Source organism: Medicago truncatula, chromosome 8, assembly GCF_003473485.1.
Source record: "Medicago truncatula cultivar Jemalong A17 chromosome 8, MtrunA17r5.0-ANR, whole genome shotgun sequence".
In the NCBI taxonomy this organism is placed as follows: Eukaryota; Viridiplantae; Streptophyta; class Magnoliopsida; order Fabales; family Fabaceae; genus Medicago; species Medicago truncatula.
The window spans coordinates 49,029,902-49,051,193 of NC_053049.1; the positions used below are offsets into that span (position 1 = coordinate 49,029,902).

General features: G+C 30.7%; 3 protein-coding genes and 1 long non-coding RNA gene across 4 annotated transcripts; 2 read left to right on the forward strand and 2 right to left on the reverse strand.

Annotated features, from left to right (window-relative positions):
- The first annotated feature begins 359 nt into the window (after window positions 1-359).
- LOC25502286 (uncharacterized) lies at window positions 360-5,755 on the forward strand. The gene is made up of 7 exons (XM_013591926.3): window positions 360-550; window positions 707-1,162; window positions 1,249-1,341; window positions 2,240-2,473; window positions 3,152-3,254; window positions 4,465-4,694; window positions 5,213-5,755. Exons 2-7 carry the CDS (start codon window positions 873-875, stop codon window positions 5,430-5,432), a joined length of 1,170 nt encoding a protein of 389 aa, XP_013447380.1. The 5' UTR covers window positions 360-550; window positions 707-872; the 3' UTR covers window positions 5,433-5,755.
- Window positions 5,756-5,956: 201 nt separating this feature from the next.
- LOC112417012 (uncharacterized) lies at window positions 5,957-6,820 on the reverse strand. The gene is made up of 2 exons (XR_003007435.2): window positions 6,691-6,820; window positions 5,957-6,559 (listed from the first exon to the last, which is right to left on the reverse strand). It is a non-coding gene; the product is annotated as an uncharacterized lncRNA (long non-coding RNA).
- Window positions 6,821-8,568: 1,748 nt separating this feature from the next.
- LOC25502287 (pterocarpan synthase 1) lies at window positions 8,569-9,198 on the reverse strand. Its single transcript, XM_024773165.2, has 2 exons — window positions 9,163-9,198; window positions 8,569-9,018 (listed from the first exon to the last, which is right to left on the reverse strand). Exons 1-2 carry the CDS (start codon window positions 9,196-9,198, stop codon window positions 8,569-8,571), a joined length of 486 nt encoding a protein of 161 aa, XP_024628933.2.
- A 9,421-nt stretch (window positions 9,199-18,619) lies between these two features.
- Window positions 18,620-20,723, forward strand: LOC25502289 (protein PHYTOCHROME-DEPENDENT LATE-FLOWERING). The gene is made up of 4 exons (XM_013591929.3): window positions 18,620-19,089; window positions 19,187-19,309; window positions 19,406-19,504; window positions 19,590-20,723. Exons 1-4 carry the CDS (start codon window positions 18,892-18,894, stop codon window positions 20,721-20,723), a joined length of 1,554 nt encoding a protein of 517 aa, XP_013447383.2. The 5' UTR covers window positions 18,620-18,891.
- Window positions 20,724-21,292: the final 569 nt, after the last annotated feature.

Below are 21,292 nucleotides of genomic sequence, written 5' to 3' on the forward strand. Positions count from 1 at the left end.
GCAAGGACCAAACTTACAAACGGAAAAAAATGTTAGGGATGAAAAATTTAATAAAATTTTAATAGGGACCAATGTTGGAAGCTCGGTTATTTGTAGGACCTTAAACATAATTAACCCTTAACCCTTAAATTAATGTTATGTTAAAAAAAATCAAATATTTTTTAAAAGATTCTTATAATATTCTGAACACTGTCGTAAAAAATCATTCAAAAATCTAAATAGACATGATTTGTTTTTTTTTTTTTTGAAAGAAACACATAACTGATTTAAAAACAAATATAAAAAATATGGACTCCTTAAAAAAAAAAAATATGGACATAATTTTGTTTTAGAAGAAATTAAATAAAGAAATATGAACATTATAGAGAGAAAAAAATAAGAGTAAGAAGAGGGGAGATTTGCACAGCACATATAGGAATAGGATAGTTGAATCTGGATTCTGGAGGGAGAAGGAAAAGGCAGCAGCAGTAGCATTCTCACAAATCCAAACCCTAATCCCAAATTGAGCTTCTTCAGATTGATTTTGTTTACACCAATTTCATATCTTCAGGTATTCATTCACTCATCCATCTTTCACATTTTGTTAATTATTATCATTAACCAAATGCTTGCTTAAATCTGGTTTTCGCCTTGTAATTGTTACTATTGTTATTGTTTGTGTTAAACCAAACTATGAGTTTTGTACTTACTTTACTTTCTTTCATAGGGTTTAAGTTGCCACTCCCACCGAACTACCCATACTCAGCTTCCCAGGAAACAGACACATACATACATACATACATACATTGTTCACGCCAGTCATAAACACAAACACAAACAAACAGATTTGTTCTTCACCGATGTTTTAAATCCACACTCGGAATATAATCCAAATGGCATTTAACAGAACCTCAAAGGGGAAACCAAAGTCAGTGAGATCCAGAATTGTAGTGTTGGCCGCAATAGTGAGTGCAATAGCGATTCTGTTTCTACTTTCCTCGGCTGTATTCACATCTGGTTCCCAAAAATCCCAATACATTAAGTATTCTCACAAAGACAGAAAGTACCTGTATTGGGGTACACGAATCGATTGCCCTGGAAAACACTGTGGATCCTGTGAGGGTTTAGGTCACCAAGAATCTAGCCTTAGGTGCGCCCTCGAAGAAGCCATCTATCTCCGCAGGTATATTATCTCCTTTTAAATTCATTTTTCTTCTTAGTTACTTTCCTAGAGTTCCGTTCATAAGGTTTTTCGTTTTGGAATTGCAGAACTTTTGTTATGCCGTCCAGGATGTGTATTAATCCTATACATAATAAGAAAGGGATCCTTCATCGTTCAACTAATGCTACTTCCGAGGATCAGTGAGTTTCTTTCTTTTTTCTTTTCTTTTCACATTTCAATGTTATCATCATCATTTATGTTTTTGAGTTTGATCAACATACTAGTGAATTGTGTTGAATGTTTATTTGTTAGAGAAATAAGGATATGAACGATCTGTGTAAACTAGTTTTACTTTTACACTAATGTCCAATAAAAACAAAGTATGTGGTAGTTACTTTAAAAAAAAAAAATACAAAACAATCCTACATGGCATGGCAAGATGATGGGTTCCCATTAGATGACAGTATACAACTATTTTACTCTGTCAGTACATAGCCTTTTAACTCTATTTATTATATATGTTTGGTAAAATATGTGTGTGGGTGTTTGTCGAATTTGATTTTGAATTAACTTGATTAAATACATTTTTTTTTTGCTTCAAATTAAACCTGAATTTAAGTTATTTATGTTTGGATTTTCTTTTTAGTTTAATGGGGATGCACTGTCAGTGTAAATTATTCTTACACTAATATTCGACGAACACTCTTCATATTACTACATAAGCCCACCTTTGTAACCACTTTTTAAAAATAACCACAATATTGGAGTCTCACCCAATGTCAGTGTAAAACTTATTTACATTGGCAATGCATATCACTTTCTCTCTCTTTTTATTTTACTCTGAAAGTAAGTTTGATGATAATTAGTATAAGTTGTACAACCTAACACAAAAGCTACTTTTTATCACTTCTATGTAAAATTTGTCATAAAAAACAATTCACTTCTATGCAAACCAAATTTTGAAGGCAACTGTATAAAATTTTCAATCTAATGCAAAACCTTCAATCTACATTTTATCACTTCTAATTAAAATCAATTTTTATATTTTCCACTGTGATACGAAACGCACATTTAGACAGCCTTGTTTATCCATTACAGGTGGGCAGCAAGTTCTTGTGCCATGAACTCTTTATATGACGCAGAACTTATGTCGGAGACTGTCCCTGTAATTTTTGACAATTCAAAAGAGTGGTATAGGGTTCTATCGACCAGCATGAAGCTTGGAGACAGAGGAGTTGCTCACGTGGCAGGAGTTAGTCGTGTCGAGCTTAAAGAAAACAATCAGTACTCTGATTTGTTGCTCATAAACAGAACTGCTAGCCCTCTTTCTTGGTAGGTTTTTTTTTCTTTGAAACTGTTCATTCAAGTATGCTTAGACTCACCTTCTTTATTTTTGATTATATTGAACATTAAGGTTGATGATGTCTAGAATATAGTGGGTATATTGTTATTGAGGTTTTAAATTGTGGGTTGCAAATTTTCTGTGTGCAATTGGTGATACTTGACAAGCTGTGAACATGATCATGATCCTTGTCATTACAACGAAATTTATTATGGTATGGAATTTTCATTAAATCTGTTATCGTGAACTTTGTGAAGCTTTTTGACACTTTCCCTACGTACTAATGTGTTTTTGACTTCAGTCCACATTGAAACTTGTATTAACTACTATTAAGTTAACCTATATTTTCTCATTTAAAGAATTCAATTTGAACTTGCAGAATTTCAGAAGCTGGTATGTAACAGATAGAGATTTGTATAATCCATTAAATTTAAAACTAACGGTTATGACATGACCAATCTCTAATTATTAGTTCAATATATTGCCTGATGTACTTGAATTTGAAGTTTTATTTAGATTATAACTCAACTAAGTTGACGTTTGAATCATGCCTTACAAAATGCCATTGTGGTGCTACTGTGAAGATGATTGCTCATAAAATAATAAGTTGTTATATGCTACAAGCAGAGATTCTTCTGAATTTCGAAGTGCTAATGATGGCTTTCCAGGTTTATGGAATGCAAGGATCGAAACAACCGTAGTGCTATAATGTTACCATATTCGTTCCTGCCCTCAATGGCCGCAAAAAAGCTAAGAGATGCTGCAGAAAAGGTTCACTTCATTCATAACCTCTTTAAGTTCTTAACATTCACATGTAGAGTCAATACAATTTGATATTGGATTTTAAATCTATTTCTTCGAGCATATAATTGTTGTTATAATGTGTATATTTTTTGCTCTTGTATATTTGAGTTGAAAATATTATATCAACAAGAACCTGAATGAGTTATTTCAATGGGAAATGTTGGGCAAGGCTGTCTTGTTTCTGCCCTTGCTAGATTACATGGGGATAGACTAGAGGAAATATTTTAAGCTTGATACAAATAAAACCACTAGGTAAATAAAAAAAAATAATGAAGCAATATAATATGAGCTTCACAAAACATGGCTGGCTGAAAAGGTAAATGAAGGTAGTTGGAGACATTAGACAGGTGCATATTGCTAGAAAGACAATGTAGTACCTAGTAGTGTTAACTGTTAAGGCCTTTGGCAGACCTTTTAGAGATCCTGCTTGAAGATGAATTGCTGGTTTTGTTTGGAAGATTGGTAATGTGAAGTCCTGTTTTGTTAATTGGGAGGAATACACTCCGCCTTAGTTATGGCTTGGCAGAGAGGATTTCCCAAGTTCTGGCTTGAGTGTGATCCTTTGGGTGCTGTTAACTTGGTTCACAAAGGACTGCCTTGATTGTATCCCTGCCACCGAATTGTCGTGGCCATCCAATGTCAGATCAAACGGAAGTGGGGGACACTAGTATTATGTAAGGAAATATGCTTGCGGTCTGGATAGCTAATCCTGGCCATGATTTTGAGTTGGGGTTGCCCTTCCTAGCTTCTCACTGGTAGCAAGTCTGTGTTTTGGCATTACTTTGTAGGAGCTTCCTCCCATCATTTTGTTGCTGCCTTTTTGGCCTCGTGAGAATCAAGATTAGAAAAGAAAAAATACGAGCTTCCCAAAAAATCATCTATGTTTTCTACATTACATAGATACAGGTTATTATGTAATATGTTCTTGAGTTCCTCAATTTCCTTTCTATAAGCTAGCATTGGTAGTTTAGATGGAATCAATTACCAAATGGATAAAAATTTGTGATAAAGAAACTTATCTTTTTATCCAGTAGATGACTCTGCTCTAATTATTCTCCACATTTCAGAACTTCAAATTCTGACTGTAATATGCTTGACATGTTAAAACTGTGGCATTAAAATTGAGCAATCTATCTTTGTCACACACTTCAATTTCTGATGAAACACTTGCTCACAGATCAAAGCTGTACTTGGTGATTATGATGCCATCCATGTTCGCCGTGGGGATAAAATAAAAACCAGGAAGGACAGGTTTGGTGTGGCAAGGACCCTGCATCCACATCTTGATAGGGATACCCGCCCTGAGTTTATTCTTTGTCGAATAGTAAAGTGGGTTACACCTGGAAGAACCTTGTTTATTGCTTCAAATGAAAGGACTCCAGGATTTTTTTCACCGCTTTCTGCCAGGTAACTGTTTTCATGTTCACATTGAGGGCGAGGAGAGAGTTCCTAGAAATATACACAATGATTATCTTTGACAGCACAAAGCTTGTTTAGTGTTTGATAGTAATTGAAACATTCAATGATTTTCTTTGGCAGCATAACTGATTTTGTATGAAACTGAATAACTGATTTTGTTTATGCAGTGGTTTGTCAATTTTAACTTCATGTTTGGTGGTTTCATTTGAAAAGGCAATAAATTTAGTATGCTAATATTCATTTCATTGTATCCTTGTTGAACCAAGACAACACTTCACATTTTTAAGTTACAATCTTATTCCCTCTGCTAGTTTTATTTTTTCATGTCCTTTCTGTTTTTGTTAGATTATTTATGTTTTTCTATTAGATTTTTAAGGCTAATGATCACTTGATCATATATTCCTAGAAATTATGTAACTGTGACACTGGTATGCTTTAGTTTTTGAAGGAAACTATCAGCTGGCATCAAATGCTTACTTTATGCTCTTGATGATTCAAATTTGCAGGTACAGATTGGCATATTCGTCGAACTATAGCCATATGTTGGATCCAGTGATTGAGAATAACTACCAATTATTCATGATCGAGAGGCTTATAATGATGGGTGCTAAAACGCTTATTAGAACGTTCAAGGAAGACGAGACAGATCTTAGCCTTACGGATGACCCAAAAAAGAACACTAAAAAGTGGCAGATACCTGTTTACAATGCGGACGAAACTTGCTGAGACATCTTTACGCCTACTATTAGTATGCAATTCACACGACATTAAAAAGAACTTTCTATGGCCAAAAGAAATCCTTAGGAAGAAATTCTCGTTTAGTGAAAAATGAGAGCATGATTAATTTGTGTTGTAAATTGTGATGTTAGCTACAGTCAAAATTTAATTAATTCGTTACAGGTATGTACTTGTCTCACTGTAAAGCTGAAGTGAAGTGACCACTAATTTTATATGCTGGGCACTAGTTTGTGTGTACGGTGTCTCTTGTTACAAACACTGGCTTTACATGTTCTCTCTTCATCCTATGCAACACTTTGATTGTTTATAAACTACCATTTACAGTGAAAGGTATAACAAATGGAAACAATCAGAATTTAAAAAAAAAGATTAAATCGGAATCTATATTAATCACAAAGGTGACCAAATTTGATGCAAGAGACGGCCTAGGTGGATTTTCACTTGATGAATCATTTACTACCATCAATTTCATGTCATCGATTAAGTTGCCGTATATCCTTTCAAAAAAAGAACTTAGTTGCTGTAAGTATCAACATGTTACATTACATCATCAAAAATCAACCATACAGGTGAGAAAATTATCATACATTTTTAATACTATACATTTAAGCAAGTTTAATTAGTGATATACATGATTTTTCTTTCGCTTGTTGTAATGCAAGGCAGTATGAAGCAGATGATGGATATGGAAGGCTGAACCATGATCACTTTCAAATGTATACAAATACAACTGCGGGTTCCACACAATTTATGTAGTGTGTAAGCAGCAGGTTGCAGATTGCAGAGTAAGATAATTCAAATGTTTTTTTTTGACACTTTAGATCAATGAAATCTACAATATATTTGTAGTTTCAACGTGAAAGCGAAGTAAAAGCTTAACAGAGTTAAATTTCTTCCCCTTTCAGTCACACAAACGAACAAACCGAAATCCATGTCTTAGCTCTGATACAGGCAAACAGGTCTGTCCGGAAAAATCATCTGTCGTCATATCTTTATCCTTCAGTTCGATCTGGAGCAAAGCAAGCTCTGGAATGGTTAATCGGAATACAAACTCTTCGTCCCAAATAGAACTTGTTTTCTTCTTCACAGTCAGCTCCCACTCCAACAATACAAACCTGTCACACAATTTTATACAATTTGATCAAACTATAAGATAAAATGTACAGGATCAGCCAAATAGATTTAGAAAATGTGTGGACAAGAATTATGCAATTAAGTACTGAGTGACCTTTGTGACAAAGGATACCTGCATGTTTAATGCAACCATCTAGGGGCGGAGCTAGGTTCACTAGTGTGTGGGCTAGTGCCCCCACTATTTTCTGAATAAGCCAAATACTACTACTTATACATTTATTGAAAGAAAGTTTGATCAACTATATGACCCACTCTGTTAAAATAAAAATAAAAAAAACTATATGATTATGACCCACTCAGTAGAAATCTAAGCAAGCACTAGGTCTTTATGTTAGCCCTCAACATCTTTCTTTTTTGGTGTTGGTTTCATTCCCTTTAATTTTATGATTATGATTATATGATATTGATAATATATTATGCTATATATTATGGTAAAGCTTAAAGATTTAAATTATCGGTTTAGAGTTATTATCGTATATTAATTTGTTATTTATTTTGGTTTAGAGTTATTCTTTTAACTTTTTGGTTCTTAGGGAAAAAAGATGAGGTCATTCTTAAAATATACGAAATTGTATTTGTTTTTATAAAAAAAAAATAATATGAAAATTTTCAATTTATCTCATAAAATATATGAAATCTATGAATTTAATCCTTAATATCTTAATAGTAGAGACCAAGTTGATGAATTTTATTAATTCAAGGATCCCTTGTTATATTTATACGGTTTAAGGACTAAATTTGAAAAGAGTGTGATGGTTTAGAGATTAAATTTAAAGTTTATTTTATATGGATGTGTGTTTGTTGCCCCATTGCTAAAGGTTTTTGGCTATGCCACTATTCTGAGCTACATGCATCCACCCGATTAACTAATATAATTTGACGAAGTAATGCATGCACACCCTCCTGTTAGTATTATAAGTTAAAATTTAGTTTTTATGTTGATTTAATAAATGCTCTATGTGGTCTATATAATTATCATATATATTATTTAATAAAAATTAGATTTTTGCTTATAATATTGATCGAAGGGTATACCTTTTAATACACTTTTATGTGTATTCTGCAGAGTGAACCTATCAACAATCAGGAAATCAATACCACACATTTCATTTGCAGATATGCAATGTGTTTACTACATCTTCATTACAAAGAACTATAGACGGTTCAATATCATTCTGATATTTAAATAAAGTACATTTAATGTAAATAAATAACTTATTTATGTTTGTTCGGTATTTACGGTGTGGTTTGGATCGATTTTGAAGCAAAATATCATTCGATTCAAAATTAAAATCACATTCGATTAGGATGTCTATTCTAAAAAAATCTGAACAGAACTTATCCAATAAATATATGCTGTTTCATTTGGATCGATTTTTATTCAAATTACTATTACAGAAACACGGTAAAATAATAGTAATAGGTTTGATGCAAAATATATTAAAATTAAAATTACGGTCTAAAAGTTATCAATTAGAATTAACACCCTTATATTTGGGTACATATTAGAATTAATTAAGAAAATAAGATCAAAATTCATTTTAAATCAAGGGCAGGTTGGTAAAACATATAAATGTCATAGAGCCAACTAATTCAAGCTCAACTGAATGAACAAATAAAATGCACCGACTTGAGGACACTGATCTATATTGCCAACCTAGTTTTCATGGCAGGAGGCAACAAAAAAAGATAACATGTAAGTAACACTGCCTCGCTGCTTCTATTTATACACCTTCTATTACCCGTGAACCTTTAACCTGGTCGATGTGGGACAAATACAAGTTCCAGTTTTAACTTTCAATACACGCAAGTCTCAAAAAACCTATGCTTCTAATCACCGAAACTGAATACAATAAAAATACAATACTTGATAGCAACAAATTATTATTCAATCTTGTATGTTAGTAGAATTTTAAAAACTCTTCTGATATGATAAGAAAGAATCAGCAACCAAAAATGAATTAAAAAACTAAAAACTTTGCTTCATCATTCATAGTAACTTTGTTGAATGATTTGGGAATTCAAGCTGAAGTTTTACATGATAAGTTATAGCTTCATCACTTGTCTGTTCATCTGTTTGAGTAAAAACTGCAACACCATGAGCAAATGCAAACGAACCTGTTCCTCCTACCACTCTGAATTCTTCTCTTTCCTTATGAGCAACTTTGATTGCTTGCACACTCAAGCTACCTGAATGATCTGGTGTATCAAAAGTGAGATACAAAACATTGAATTCTGATTGCTGAAACTGTTCCACAGGGATTATGAATCCTTGTGCTTTTCCTACAACCTTTGATGTGTTCTCTGGTCCCTCCGTAAGTACGCGGTGAAAGACGAATGTACCAGCATCTTCTCTTGGTATAGCATGTGTATTTGTGGTTGTTATGTTTTGAGGTTGTTGAATGTAAAGAGATAGATCAAGCCATGGTCTTGAATGGATCTTTTTATGTGAAACAGGTGATACCAAAGATTATAACAATTATATGGTCAAAGAAATAGATTTAAAATCCAATATCAAATTGTATTGAGTATCGACTCTACATGTGAATGTTCAGAGCTTAAAAAGGTTACGAATGAAGTGAACCTTTTCTGCACCATCTCTTAGCTTTTTTGCGGCCATTGAGGGCAGGAACGAATATGGTAACATTATAGCACTACGGTTGTTTCGATCCTTGCATTCCATACACCTGGAAAGCCATCATTAGCACCTTGAATTCAGAAGAATCTCTGCTTGATTATTTTATGATTAATCATCTTCACAGTAGCACCACAATGGCATTTTGTAAGGCATGATTCAAACCTCAACTTAGTTGAGTTATAATGCAAATAAAACTTCATATTCAAGTACATCAGGCAATATATCGAACTCATAATTAGACATTGGTCATGTCATATCTGTTAGTTTTAAATTTAATGGATTATATAAATTTCTCTCTGTTACATACCAGCTTCTGAAATTCTGCAAGTTCAAATTGAATTCTTTAAATGAGAAAATATAGGTTAACTAGTTAATACGAGTCTCAATGTGGACTGAAGTCAAAAACTCATGTCACTGGCTTCATTTTGTTTCCCCCAACCCTACACATTGGTTTTGTCATTTGTTAATGTTTGGAAAATGAAATGGATTTCAAATTTATATATCTTTTTAGGGTTAATTAAGTTTTTAATCCCTATAAATATTCACAGTTTTGTTTTTAGTCCCTACAAAATAAAATCACATTTTTAGTTTCTATAAAATTTTTTAAATTTAAAATAAAAAACCATCAGATCGAGATTGGACGGTTACTGATGTTTCAACTACTTGATTGTAGAAAACCTATAAGTGCATCAAACCTCATTTTAGAAAAATATGATTAAGATAAATCGAAGTCCAACTCATTTCAACTTGATAAATTTTCAAATTTATTCTTGACTTTATAGAGTTCCATCAACTTAGTTCTTTTGGCAAGACAACTTTTATTTTGTGAAATACTATTGCACATAGCTACATTCTCAAAGTAAAACATCACAACAAATAAAAGTGACTTGGTAAAATTTTCTTAAAATTTGTTCAAAGATTACAGTTTACTAAATTGATAATGTAAGACAAATCTATATCTTATTAAAGACAAATTCTTTTTTTTAAAGACTCTAAGACTCTATTTAGTAAAAATAACGGATAGTTATAAGCTAACTTATAATTCATAACTGATGAATGATAGCTTTTAGCTGATAGCTCATATCTAATGGTTGATGATTGATAGCTGATAATTGGTAAAATTAATGGTTCAACTAACTAACAAACGTAAAATGGTATAAAAGAACATTCTTAGTTCATAATAAAATCCACAACAATTAATATACATTATTATTATTATTAAATTAATTATTTTCCGCTACAAGCTAGATTATTTTTCTTGCCAAACTGAACTCTTACAAAACCTATTTAAAACAAATTCTCCAAGTTTGCTCCTACGATTTCCTCTCTCATTTCTTCTTCTTCACAAAACGAACGGTTCTCATAAGAAAAATTCTTAGGTGAACTCTAACATGACATATCATCCTTACACTCATCCAATTAAAACAAAACACCTCATAATAAAATAAAATTTTAAAATTAGATATTTCTTTTTAGTATTGATCATCTCACTTTTCTTAAACCGAACAGCGCCACCACCTTAATTTTTTTTTTCTGACAAATTTTTGAGACTAATTTTCCTATTTTCTTGAATCATCTCATTACCATTGGAATTTTTCTCTCCAACTTTTGGTAGGTAACATTTTGTAAGGCATGATTCAAACCTCAACTTAGTTGAGTTATAATGCAAATAAAACTTCATATTCAAGTACATCAGGCAATATATCGAACTCATAATTAGACATTGGTCATGTCATATCTGTTAGTTTTAAATTTAATGGATTATATAAATTTCTCTCTGTTACATACCAGCTTCTGAAATTCTGCAAGTTCAAATTGAATTCTTTAAATGAGAAAATATAGGTTAACTAGTTAATACGAGTCTCAATGTGGACTGAAGTCAAAAATACATTAGTATGTAGGGAAAGTGTCAAATCTAATGAAAATTCCGTACCATAATAAATTTTGTTGTAAATGATAAGGATCATGATCATGTTCGTAGCTTGTAAGTATCACCAATTACACACAGAAAATTTGCAACCCACAATTTCATATTCATTGTTGTGTGTATGCGCCTAAGTAATTTCATTGATAATTGTGTCTATGCAAGACTAACTCGCCGCCTTGGGTCTATTATCGTTGCATTGATTAATGGGCTGGAAGAGGAGTAAACTATGTTTTCTTTTTCAATTTAATTAATAATGCTTATCCACTTTTCATATCGTTATTTTTCCATTTCACACTACAAATTAGTTAAATATATCTTCATAAAAAGTCAATTCATGTATATCATTTGAAGTTTCACATAAAGTGAATATTTGTTTATATTATAGACAATTTATTAAAAATAAATGAATCTTTGTTACTTATTTTTCGACAAAATATTTGTTACAATTAGATACATTTTATTTAAACGATGAATTGGTTTTATTAGAATTATAATTTTTATTTTGTGGCTTTTTCCGTAAGAAATTTGATTATTATTTAGTTGTACATATTTTACAAATGAATTTTTGTTTCTATTAGATAGATTTTAGAATTGAATATTCGTTTCGATTAGACATGTTCATAAAAAATAAATGAATCTTTGTGACTTATTTTTAATAAAAAATCTTTGTTACTATTAAATATATTTTATAAATGAATATTTTGTTTCATTAAATTTATAAAATTTTTGGTGAGTTTTTCCATAGGATATTTTATAAATTTTATAAATGAATATTTTGTTTCATTAACTTTATAAATTTATAAAGTTTCATTATTTACTTATTTTATTTATTTATACATATTTTGTAAATGAATCTTTGTTTCTATTAGATCTATTTTATAAATGAATATTTGTTTTTATTATATATGATTTATAAAAAATAAACGAAACTTTGTTACTATTGGATATATTTTATATATGAATAATTTGGTATATAATTTAAAATAATAAATATACAATATTTCTCGTAAAGCAGAATAACACCACAATCTCCCTAAAAAAAAAAAAAATAACAACACAATCAACTCTGTATGATTATCTTTAAAAAAAAAAAACTCTGATTATTTGGTAATTAAAGGTTTGAATACATGAAAGATCTTGTTAATGAGTGCCACCAGAGCACTTTTAAGCTTTCTAAATTAAGTAATTATTTTTTAAAAATGTCAAACTTTTTCAATTTTCAATGCACTAATAACACTAACTTTCATAAAAATTTACTATTTAAGATCCTTCAATAGTGTCCGGGGCACCGGTTAACATTTCTTATAAATGATGCGAATTTTCTTAAAAAATAATGAATGATGCAAATTTATACAATAAATGTGACACGTTTTCTTTTTTAAGGAAGAAAGAATAAATGGGACACGTATTATTTAATAATTTTAATAATTGCGGAAAAACATTAATTATAAATTCACGACATTAATTCACTTGAAACATATCAAGGTACCGTTTGGCCGGGTTTTTTTTCCAGCTTTTCTACATTTTTAAGGAGAAGTTAGGCCAAACACAATATCAATAAAGTACCTTAAAAAAAAAATACCTTTTTTAGAATGCGTAAAATTGAATGGAATGAGCTTTAACCAAAAGTTGTTGAATGCTACTTCAAAAAACTACTTCTCTGCAATTTATTTCACAAACACCTCTCTTCAACTCACACGGGCAACATATTCTTTTATTTTTTAATATTATATTTCAATTTTTTTTTTCTTCCATTTAATTTAATTTAATTTTTTTGAACCGGTCCATATAATTTTTTTTTGAAGGAGGGTCCATTTATTTTTATTTTTTTTAGAGAAGGGTCCATTTAATTTTATAATCTATTTTTGAAGGAATTTTATTATCTTTTTTATCAGTTATATATTTAATTTCAATATCGTTTAATTATCACAACCTCGCAAATATTTTTATTCATGCTGTCATTGAATGACACCAAATATTTTTATTCCCTTTCTTCAACCTCACAAATATACACACACACATTAGCGTTTAAAGTGATATTTTATGTCCGTATGTATGTTTTTTGTTACGTAAATGTGTATAAATTTTTTAATGTTGTGTAATGCGTATAATTATTTTTATAAAATTTTGATTTTAATTAAAAGTACAAGTATAGATGCGTAAAAAAAAATACTTATATATATATATATATTACACATTTATATTGTAACAAACTATGCATATCTTTTTCTTATTAAAAAAACTAAACATATCTTTTTCAATGACACCAACAATGTAACAAATATAATATCATATAATATAAATTTTTATCTTTTTAAATGACACCAAAATTATGGTATTCTTATAACAAAATTTGTTATATAGTATAATTGGAAAAGAAAAAAATAGATGCAAGGTCCTGGGTTCGAATCCCGGACACCACAAAAAAATAATAAATTCAAAGTTTTGTACAATATTTTGTCAAACAGCTTTTAACTCAAAAATAACTTTAGAACTAAAAAAAAATAAAGAAACCGCTTTAGCCTTTTTCTTAAAGAGCTTTATTTTAACTTTGTTTTAAAGTAGCTTTTAGACCGAAAAAAAGCCTGGCCAAACGGTACCCAATTAGAGCCAAGAGTAACCATAGACATGTACTACTATCATGACATGGTATGAGAAGTGTATGTACAAATAATGATTTTAATGTTTGTAAAAAAAAAAAATGTTAATCGGTGCCCTGGGTGGGTCAAAGAATTAAGAAAGAATATTTTTTTGGGAAATTTTATATTCTATAATTCTTTTATTTAAAAGTTGAAATATTGCTCTTTTTAATGTAAATCATATATATTTTCTTTCTATTTTTAGCTTCTCAACCTATGCCATAATGACACTTATAAATAAAACCGCTATTTTGCACTTTTTCACTGTCATTTGGTCTGCTTGATTGCACAATCCATCATGGTTGTCTCCTTTAAAGTGTCAAAAATTGGAATTAGGTTTAACCCTAAACCTAAAACTAATCCCATGCCCCCGCCTCTTCAACCTTCCCAAGATGACCAAACTCAGGTAGACCTAAAGCTAATCCCATTCCCCTTCCTCTTTGCATTTTTTTTCTCTTTGTGAATTACTTCTTTTTATTTACCAAATTTTATCACCATTTTATATATAGTTTTACTGTTGCATACTGTTTATAAGGTTGAACTTTGATCAATTATGTAACACTCCAGGTGCGTGATTATCGAAGATACTCTACCGTGAGTAAAGTATGCCTTAAGATGTCATTGGAAAATATTGTGAAGGACATCATCCCATCTCTTAGTGATAAGTCTTGGACATATGGTGATATTATGGTGAGTATTATTCACCAAATAATCATGAATGACCAATGCGCCTAATTATTTTATAGATCTTACTTAACTATGTTCTCATTGATAATAGGAAGTTGAATCAAAGATAGTGAAAGCGTTACATCCAAACCTTCATCTAAATTCTACTCCAAAGTTGAATCGACTGTGTCAAAATCCACTTGCAACAAAGGTATAAACAAGTTAGTTGGATATATTTTACAAATAAATCTTTGTTTATATTATATAGACACGATTCACAAAAAATAAATGGATATTTGTGACTTTTTTTAAAAATAAAAAAATCTTTGTTACTATTAGTTATACATATTTTGCAAATTCTTTAAAATAATTCTTTGATTATTTTTTTATTTAGTTATACATATTTTGCAAATTTTTCTTTGTTTCTATTAGATCTATTTTATAAATGAATATTCATTATATTTTGTTACTATTGGATATATTTTATAAATGAATAATTGGTTTTATTAATTTTATAATTACGTATACAAACTCATGACAATTTTATATAGATATTAAAATTTGGTTTAAATACATTTTTATTTTGTTGCTTATATTTGTAGATCATTTAAAAATAGTTAGAACATTCCACTTTTACCCTAAAAAAATAGTTAGATTAGACCACTGAATTTTTTTTAAGGAAGACCATTGAATTTTTAAAAACTAAAATGAAAAAACAATCAGTAGTTCTTAAAAAAAAAAAAACAATCAGTAGTGGCGTTGCAAAAACTATATTTATATACACCCAATAAAAAGCTAACATATGTAGCCGTTCATTGGATACTTATTCAGACACCTGCTATATAACATACAACTAATTGACAGAATTTAATTAATATATTAAACATTTTTTTGAAGAATTTAATATATTAAACATAATAAGTTTAACAATAAGAATATTTTATACTATGTATATACCTTGTAATTAGTATTGAAATATCTTAATCCTCCTTATATACGATATATAGATAATATAACAACTAAACAATATTACGATAATAATTTTTTATGTTAAATTCAATTTATAATTATACTTATAACTTTAATATAAAATAATATTATTTTAAGTATTAATTTTTTTTACTTAGCACGGTATCACACCTGTTAACTTTGATAGGATTTTTGGTTTTCAGGGTGTTTTATATTGAAGTACAAGTGACTTGACTTTGTAATTCTTTGAGGATGATTCTCTTTTGCACACCTTGTACAAGATGAACCATCTCCATATTTAATGTTATATTTCATTTTAGCTTGTTAAAAAAAAAAAAAAATTACAAAGAGTAACAAATTGCGAATAGATAAACAAATTAAAGAAATGAAATATTGTACTAAAAATAGAACGGCAAATTCTGCATTAACATGACTACATAGAAAAAAAGGAATAACACCACAATCAACTCTATAAAATAATAAATACAGATGATAGTATGATTATTTGGTAATTAAAGTGCTGAATGCATGAGTGATACGAATTTTTCTTAAAAAGAAAATGAATGATTCATATTTATAAGGAAGAATAAACGTGACACGTTATTATTTTAATAATTGTGAAAAGACATTTATTGTAAAACTACAACATTATTACTTTGAAACATACCCTTTTCTCTTCAACCTTCCCAAGATGAATTTTAGGTGGTCTTGCTATTTATTTTTTTCTTTCTAAAGTTTACAGTTTTGTTGTTATGTCTATTATATTATGGTGTTTCTGTTTGTGATCGTTTTTTTATATTTGTGATTTTAGAGATGAAAATAATGCTATGAACATATAAAAATGAATTTTGTATGTTGTTATTTTTTACTTGGCACTCAAGTTAGGTTTAGGATTTTTATTGCTGGTTTTAATTTTTTTTTGTATAGGCTGGTGAAAACATTGATGGGATGCCTAATTCATCTGAAAAGCATTCATTAATAAAAGGTTAGTTATTAGAGAGTTTATTGGTTTTTTAATTTGTGTTTAAATCATTGAGTGTAGTGTATTGAAGGTTGTTTTGATTTGATAGGAAATGAAGTTTCTTTTACGCTGAATCTGTATCCGGATGGTTATTTCATTGGAAAACCTCGCAAGGTTTTGTCCAAATGTAGCATTAATATTTCGCTATTGTAGAGTCTTTTAGCTCAACTAGTTATTCTAAGTTGTGTGAGTTATGATTTTTCAGTATGATGCTGCAAATCAGTTACCGAAGTCATTACTTCCTTATGATAGGTCATCTGAAACCATATTCTCGGTAACTCTTGAAATTTTATAATCGGCTTTTAGTTATTTCAGTTTAAACTTCTATGTTCTAATAAAACCTTATATTTTAGACAACTATGATGTACAAGACCTTTTTTTGCGAAGTTGTGTTATGATAAAAACCCTATGTACAAGACCTTTTTTGCGAAGTTGTGTTAAGACCAAAACTTAAGGGCTAGTTTGGTTTGGGAGAGGGGAGGTAATATTTTTAAAAATATGTGTTTGATTCAATTTGTAAGAGGGGGAGAGGAAAAGAGAGATGAATTAATACGATTTTAATTTTAAATTTTATTGACATAATTGTTTTCTTCTTTTTTTATGCGAATTGTTTTCTTCTTTTTTACTCTTACGTGTTCTTTTCTTCTTATTTTATGAGAATTATTTTCTTGTTTTTTTACTAACATTACCTGCTTTATCAATAATTTTTTTGATTAATTTTTGTGTCACGTAATAAAAATATTTTTTATATTGTAGTAGCAGCTTTCTTATATGCAAAATGGTAACAAGTATCCTTAAAGTATTTGTTAAGAAGCTTAAAAAAGAAGAGTTATATTGAAAATGATATATTCAACACCTTAAAACTTTAAAAAGGAATTTTTTTCTACATCAAATTTATAATTTATTTCTATTTTTAAGTTTTTAACTAGTGTCTAAGGGCACTTGTTAACATAACCCTTTTTATATTTACTTTAACAACTCCCTAATAAAAAACTTATGATTAACATGTGGTGTTTATTTTTTTATTTTTTAACAATAAATGCTGTATTTTTTTTTTACTTGACTCGATTTAATTAATTCTTAATGACTCTTATAATTCATAATCTGAGTCGGGTGCTTCTGCCTAAGAGATGAACTACTTGTAGCGCATCAATGCTTGCTTCTAATGCAATCAATGATTTTGGTTATGAATTTAGGGTTTAAAATTGAAAGAAATTGAGAGAAGAAAGAGAATATTAATTGTTGTAATCTTATGAGTTTTATTAATTGTGAAAAGTGACTACATCATGTCTTATATAAGAAGCTTATTTACATCGCTTGTTTAGTAAGCTATCTAAACAAACATAACAAACTTAGCTAGATTACCTAACTAACTTGTAACAAACTTTTATACCCCAATATGTATAATATATACCCGAACGGGTATATAGTCTAAACTTGTTCAACCTTTCAATCTTAACTGCCTTAGTGAATATGTCAGGAAGTTGCAGCTCAGTAGAACAATGGAAATCTTTAGAGCCCCTTTGTTTACTTATTCCCTAAGAAAATGAAACTTTACTTCAATTTGATGATCATAAATTGTTTCCCCACAAGCCTTCATCTGATTTACAACATTATTCAGTTTGGAGATGTAATCAACAATCTTTTGCTCATCTTCCATTTGCATCATTTCAAACTTTCTTCTTAAAGACTGAAGCTTTATCTCTTTCACCTTAGCATCACCTTCATAACATCTTTCAAGAATATCCAAAGCCTCCTTAGACTTTGTGGATTTTGAGATTCTTTCAAAATTTCCTGAATCTACACTTTGTTGAATGAAGAAAAGTGCCTTGCAGTCCTTCTTCTTAAATTCTTTGTATGCATTCCTCTGCACCTCAGTAGAATTTTCACCAAATTCATCATAATCGTTTTGCACAATTTCCAGCAAATCTTGTGCCCCAAAAAAGTTCTTCATTAGTGCACCCCACCTTTCTCAGTTTCCACTTTCAAGAGTTGGAAGATTGGTATTGAAACTGTTGTTTTCATTCATGGCTTCACTCCCAGTGTTTCTACACCTTGATTACCTGCGTGATTGAAGTTTCTCGCTTCCTTGAATCAGAACCAGAAGCTATGGATACCAATTTGATAGCGCATCAGTGCTTGCTTCTAATGCAAACAATGGTTTTGTTTATGAATTTAGGGTTTGAAATTGAGAGAAATTGGGAGAATAAAGAGATGATTAATTGTTGTAATCTTATGAGTTTCATTAGTTGTGAAAAGTGATTACATCATGCCTTATATAAAAAGCTTATTCACATTGCTTGCTTAGTAAGCTATCTAAACAAACATAACAAATATAGCTAGATTACCTAACTAACTTGTAACAAACTTCTATACCCCAACAGGGTCTATATAGTCTAAACTTGAATTAAAACTAACAGTTTCTACCTTCTTACATTGTGTACCTCATAGTTATGCTTTTGTCTAAATCACCATCTTATTTTTTCTTAATTTTGTATTTGTCTGCTGCATATGTTAAGTATTACATTTCATGTACTTACCTTCCTATTCCTATCATTATGTGTTTGGAGGCCATTGAGTCAGGTCACTTGCCTGGGGATATTCTGGATGATATACCAGTCAAGTATGTTGATGGAGCACTTATATGCGAGGTGATTCTTGCTTATTTTTTGCATGCTTTACTTTTAAAGGCAACATTTAAATTTCTATCTAAATGGTTGAGCTTTGATCAATTCTGTAACACTTCAGGTTCGTGATTATCGAAGATGTTCTCCTGCTGTGAGTAAATCAAGCCTCAAGATGTCATTGGAAAATATTGTGAAGGACATCCCATCTCATACTGACAAGTCTTGGAAATATGGTGATGTAATGGTTAGTATAATTCACCAATCATGAATGAAACCAATACGTGTGTGGGTGTGTATTATAGGTATAGATCTCACTTAACTATGTTCTCATTGATAATAGGAAGTTGAATCAAAGATTGTGAAAGAATTACATCCAAACCTTCATCTAGATCCTACTCCGAAGTTGGATCAACTATGTCAAAGTCCACTTCAAAAAAAGGTATAAAAAAGTTAATTAGATTCTCCCCTAATGAAATTATTCTGTGTGATGTATGCATCCTAATGACGTTGAACTTGTGTTTCAGCCCAATTTGCAGATAAAGCGACCGAGGAATGCTGTCACTTCTAGTAATAAAATAGATGGGGAAAAAGTCCGTATAGATAGAGTGCTAGAGAATTCAAAAAGCAGGCTGGGTGATTCAAGAATCACTACATCAAATGCTATTGTGAAACAGACTCTTGAAAATCCAGCAATGCAGAATCTTAATCCAAGCATTGCCATGAGATCAAAGAATATTGTACTAGATTCTTCCATCCCAGGCTTTTCTATGATCTCCCATCAATCAAAATATCCAATGGCTGTCGGAACTCCAAGAAGCTTGCAGGAGCGCCGATTAATTGCTGGTATAAATTCATCTGGGGCTTCTGCTGTACAAGATGTCATGTATTCATATGCGGATAATCCAAACCTGAGTGCCACTCTTCTTGTAAAAAGAGAGAATCCAGATAGAGAATCACCATCTTTATCGAATATTGCAAAAAGAATGAGGTCTGCTTCCACAGGTGTTGATACAATGCAGCAAATAGACTCGCATGTTAACGCTCTTCAAGGATCGGATATGAATTGGCAGGATACATTATTACAGCAACAAGCAATGGCCAGAGGTATTCAGTATACTGGGAGTGGCATTCAGATGTTTCCACAGCAGGTTTTTGAAGGGGGGTTAAATCAACAGTCAGGGGGCACTCAATTTGCTTCTAGTCAGCAAGGCATGAGGTTAGTCGCCAAGGCACAACAATTTGATACAGAAAGAATAGATGGTGCAGGGATAAAGTGCAATTTAGACCCACAACAAGTACGGCTTCAACAAAGAATGGCACAACATGCATCCATGAGACCTAATTTCCCACAGACAACCTCGAATAGTCCTCAGTTATCTAATGGGATATTACCTCACTCGCTAATGCTATTATCTTCAAAATCTGGTGAATTTTCTAAGGGTTCAGTTGGACTAAGTTCTAGACCGTCTTCAATGAAAAATGCATCTGGAGCATTACAGAAAAAGAAGGATGCAACTTATTCAAGAAAAAAGAAAGAAGAGAAGACTGCAATGGCTTCACATACAGCTGCTGTTGGAACTCCATCTACAAAGGCAACAACAGACACACCTAGCTGCAAAATGGATAATCTAATTCCCTTCCCAAGACCCCAACAATGAGTGGAGTTGCTTCTCCTGATAGTGTTATTACTAGTGTCGCATTTCTCCAAGTAATTGGATCCCAACAATTTAGTGCTAGCATTTTCTTTCAGTATCAATTATTAAATAGTGCATGAATATTGAGAAGCTGAGAATGCTTTTTACATTTCTATCATCTGCTCAGACATTCTGCATTGTATCAGGAACACTACAACTCTTATTTTGTAATTTTTTTTAATGTTGATATTGGTCCAAAAAAGCATAAACAGTTGGATTGATCAGTGACTCAGATAATTATGCATAGCAATATATGGCATGCTTCATGAATTATTTTCAAACATGAAAGTAGAAGACAAGACAACATACTTAAAATCTCTTTGATTGCAATTACAAGCTTAATGAAAGTTAATCTTAAATCTGAAAAATATACCATTTCATGTGAGAGGTGTCTTCAAAATCATTGTATTTTAAATTCATTTGGCATAAAAACATCCTTCTTATTCAGGTTTATGTTTTCAAATTAAATAAATTATGATGAGAGGAAACGCACTGCAACGGAACTAATCGAGTTGCAATAAGGGAATATGACT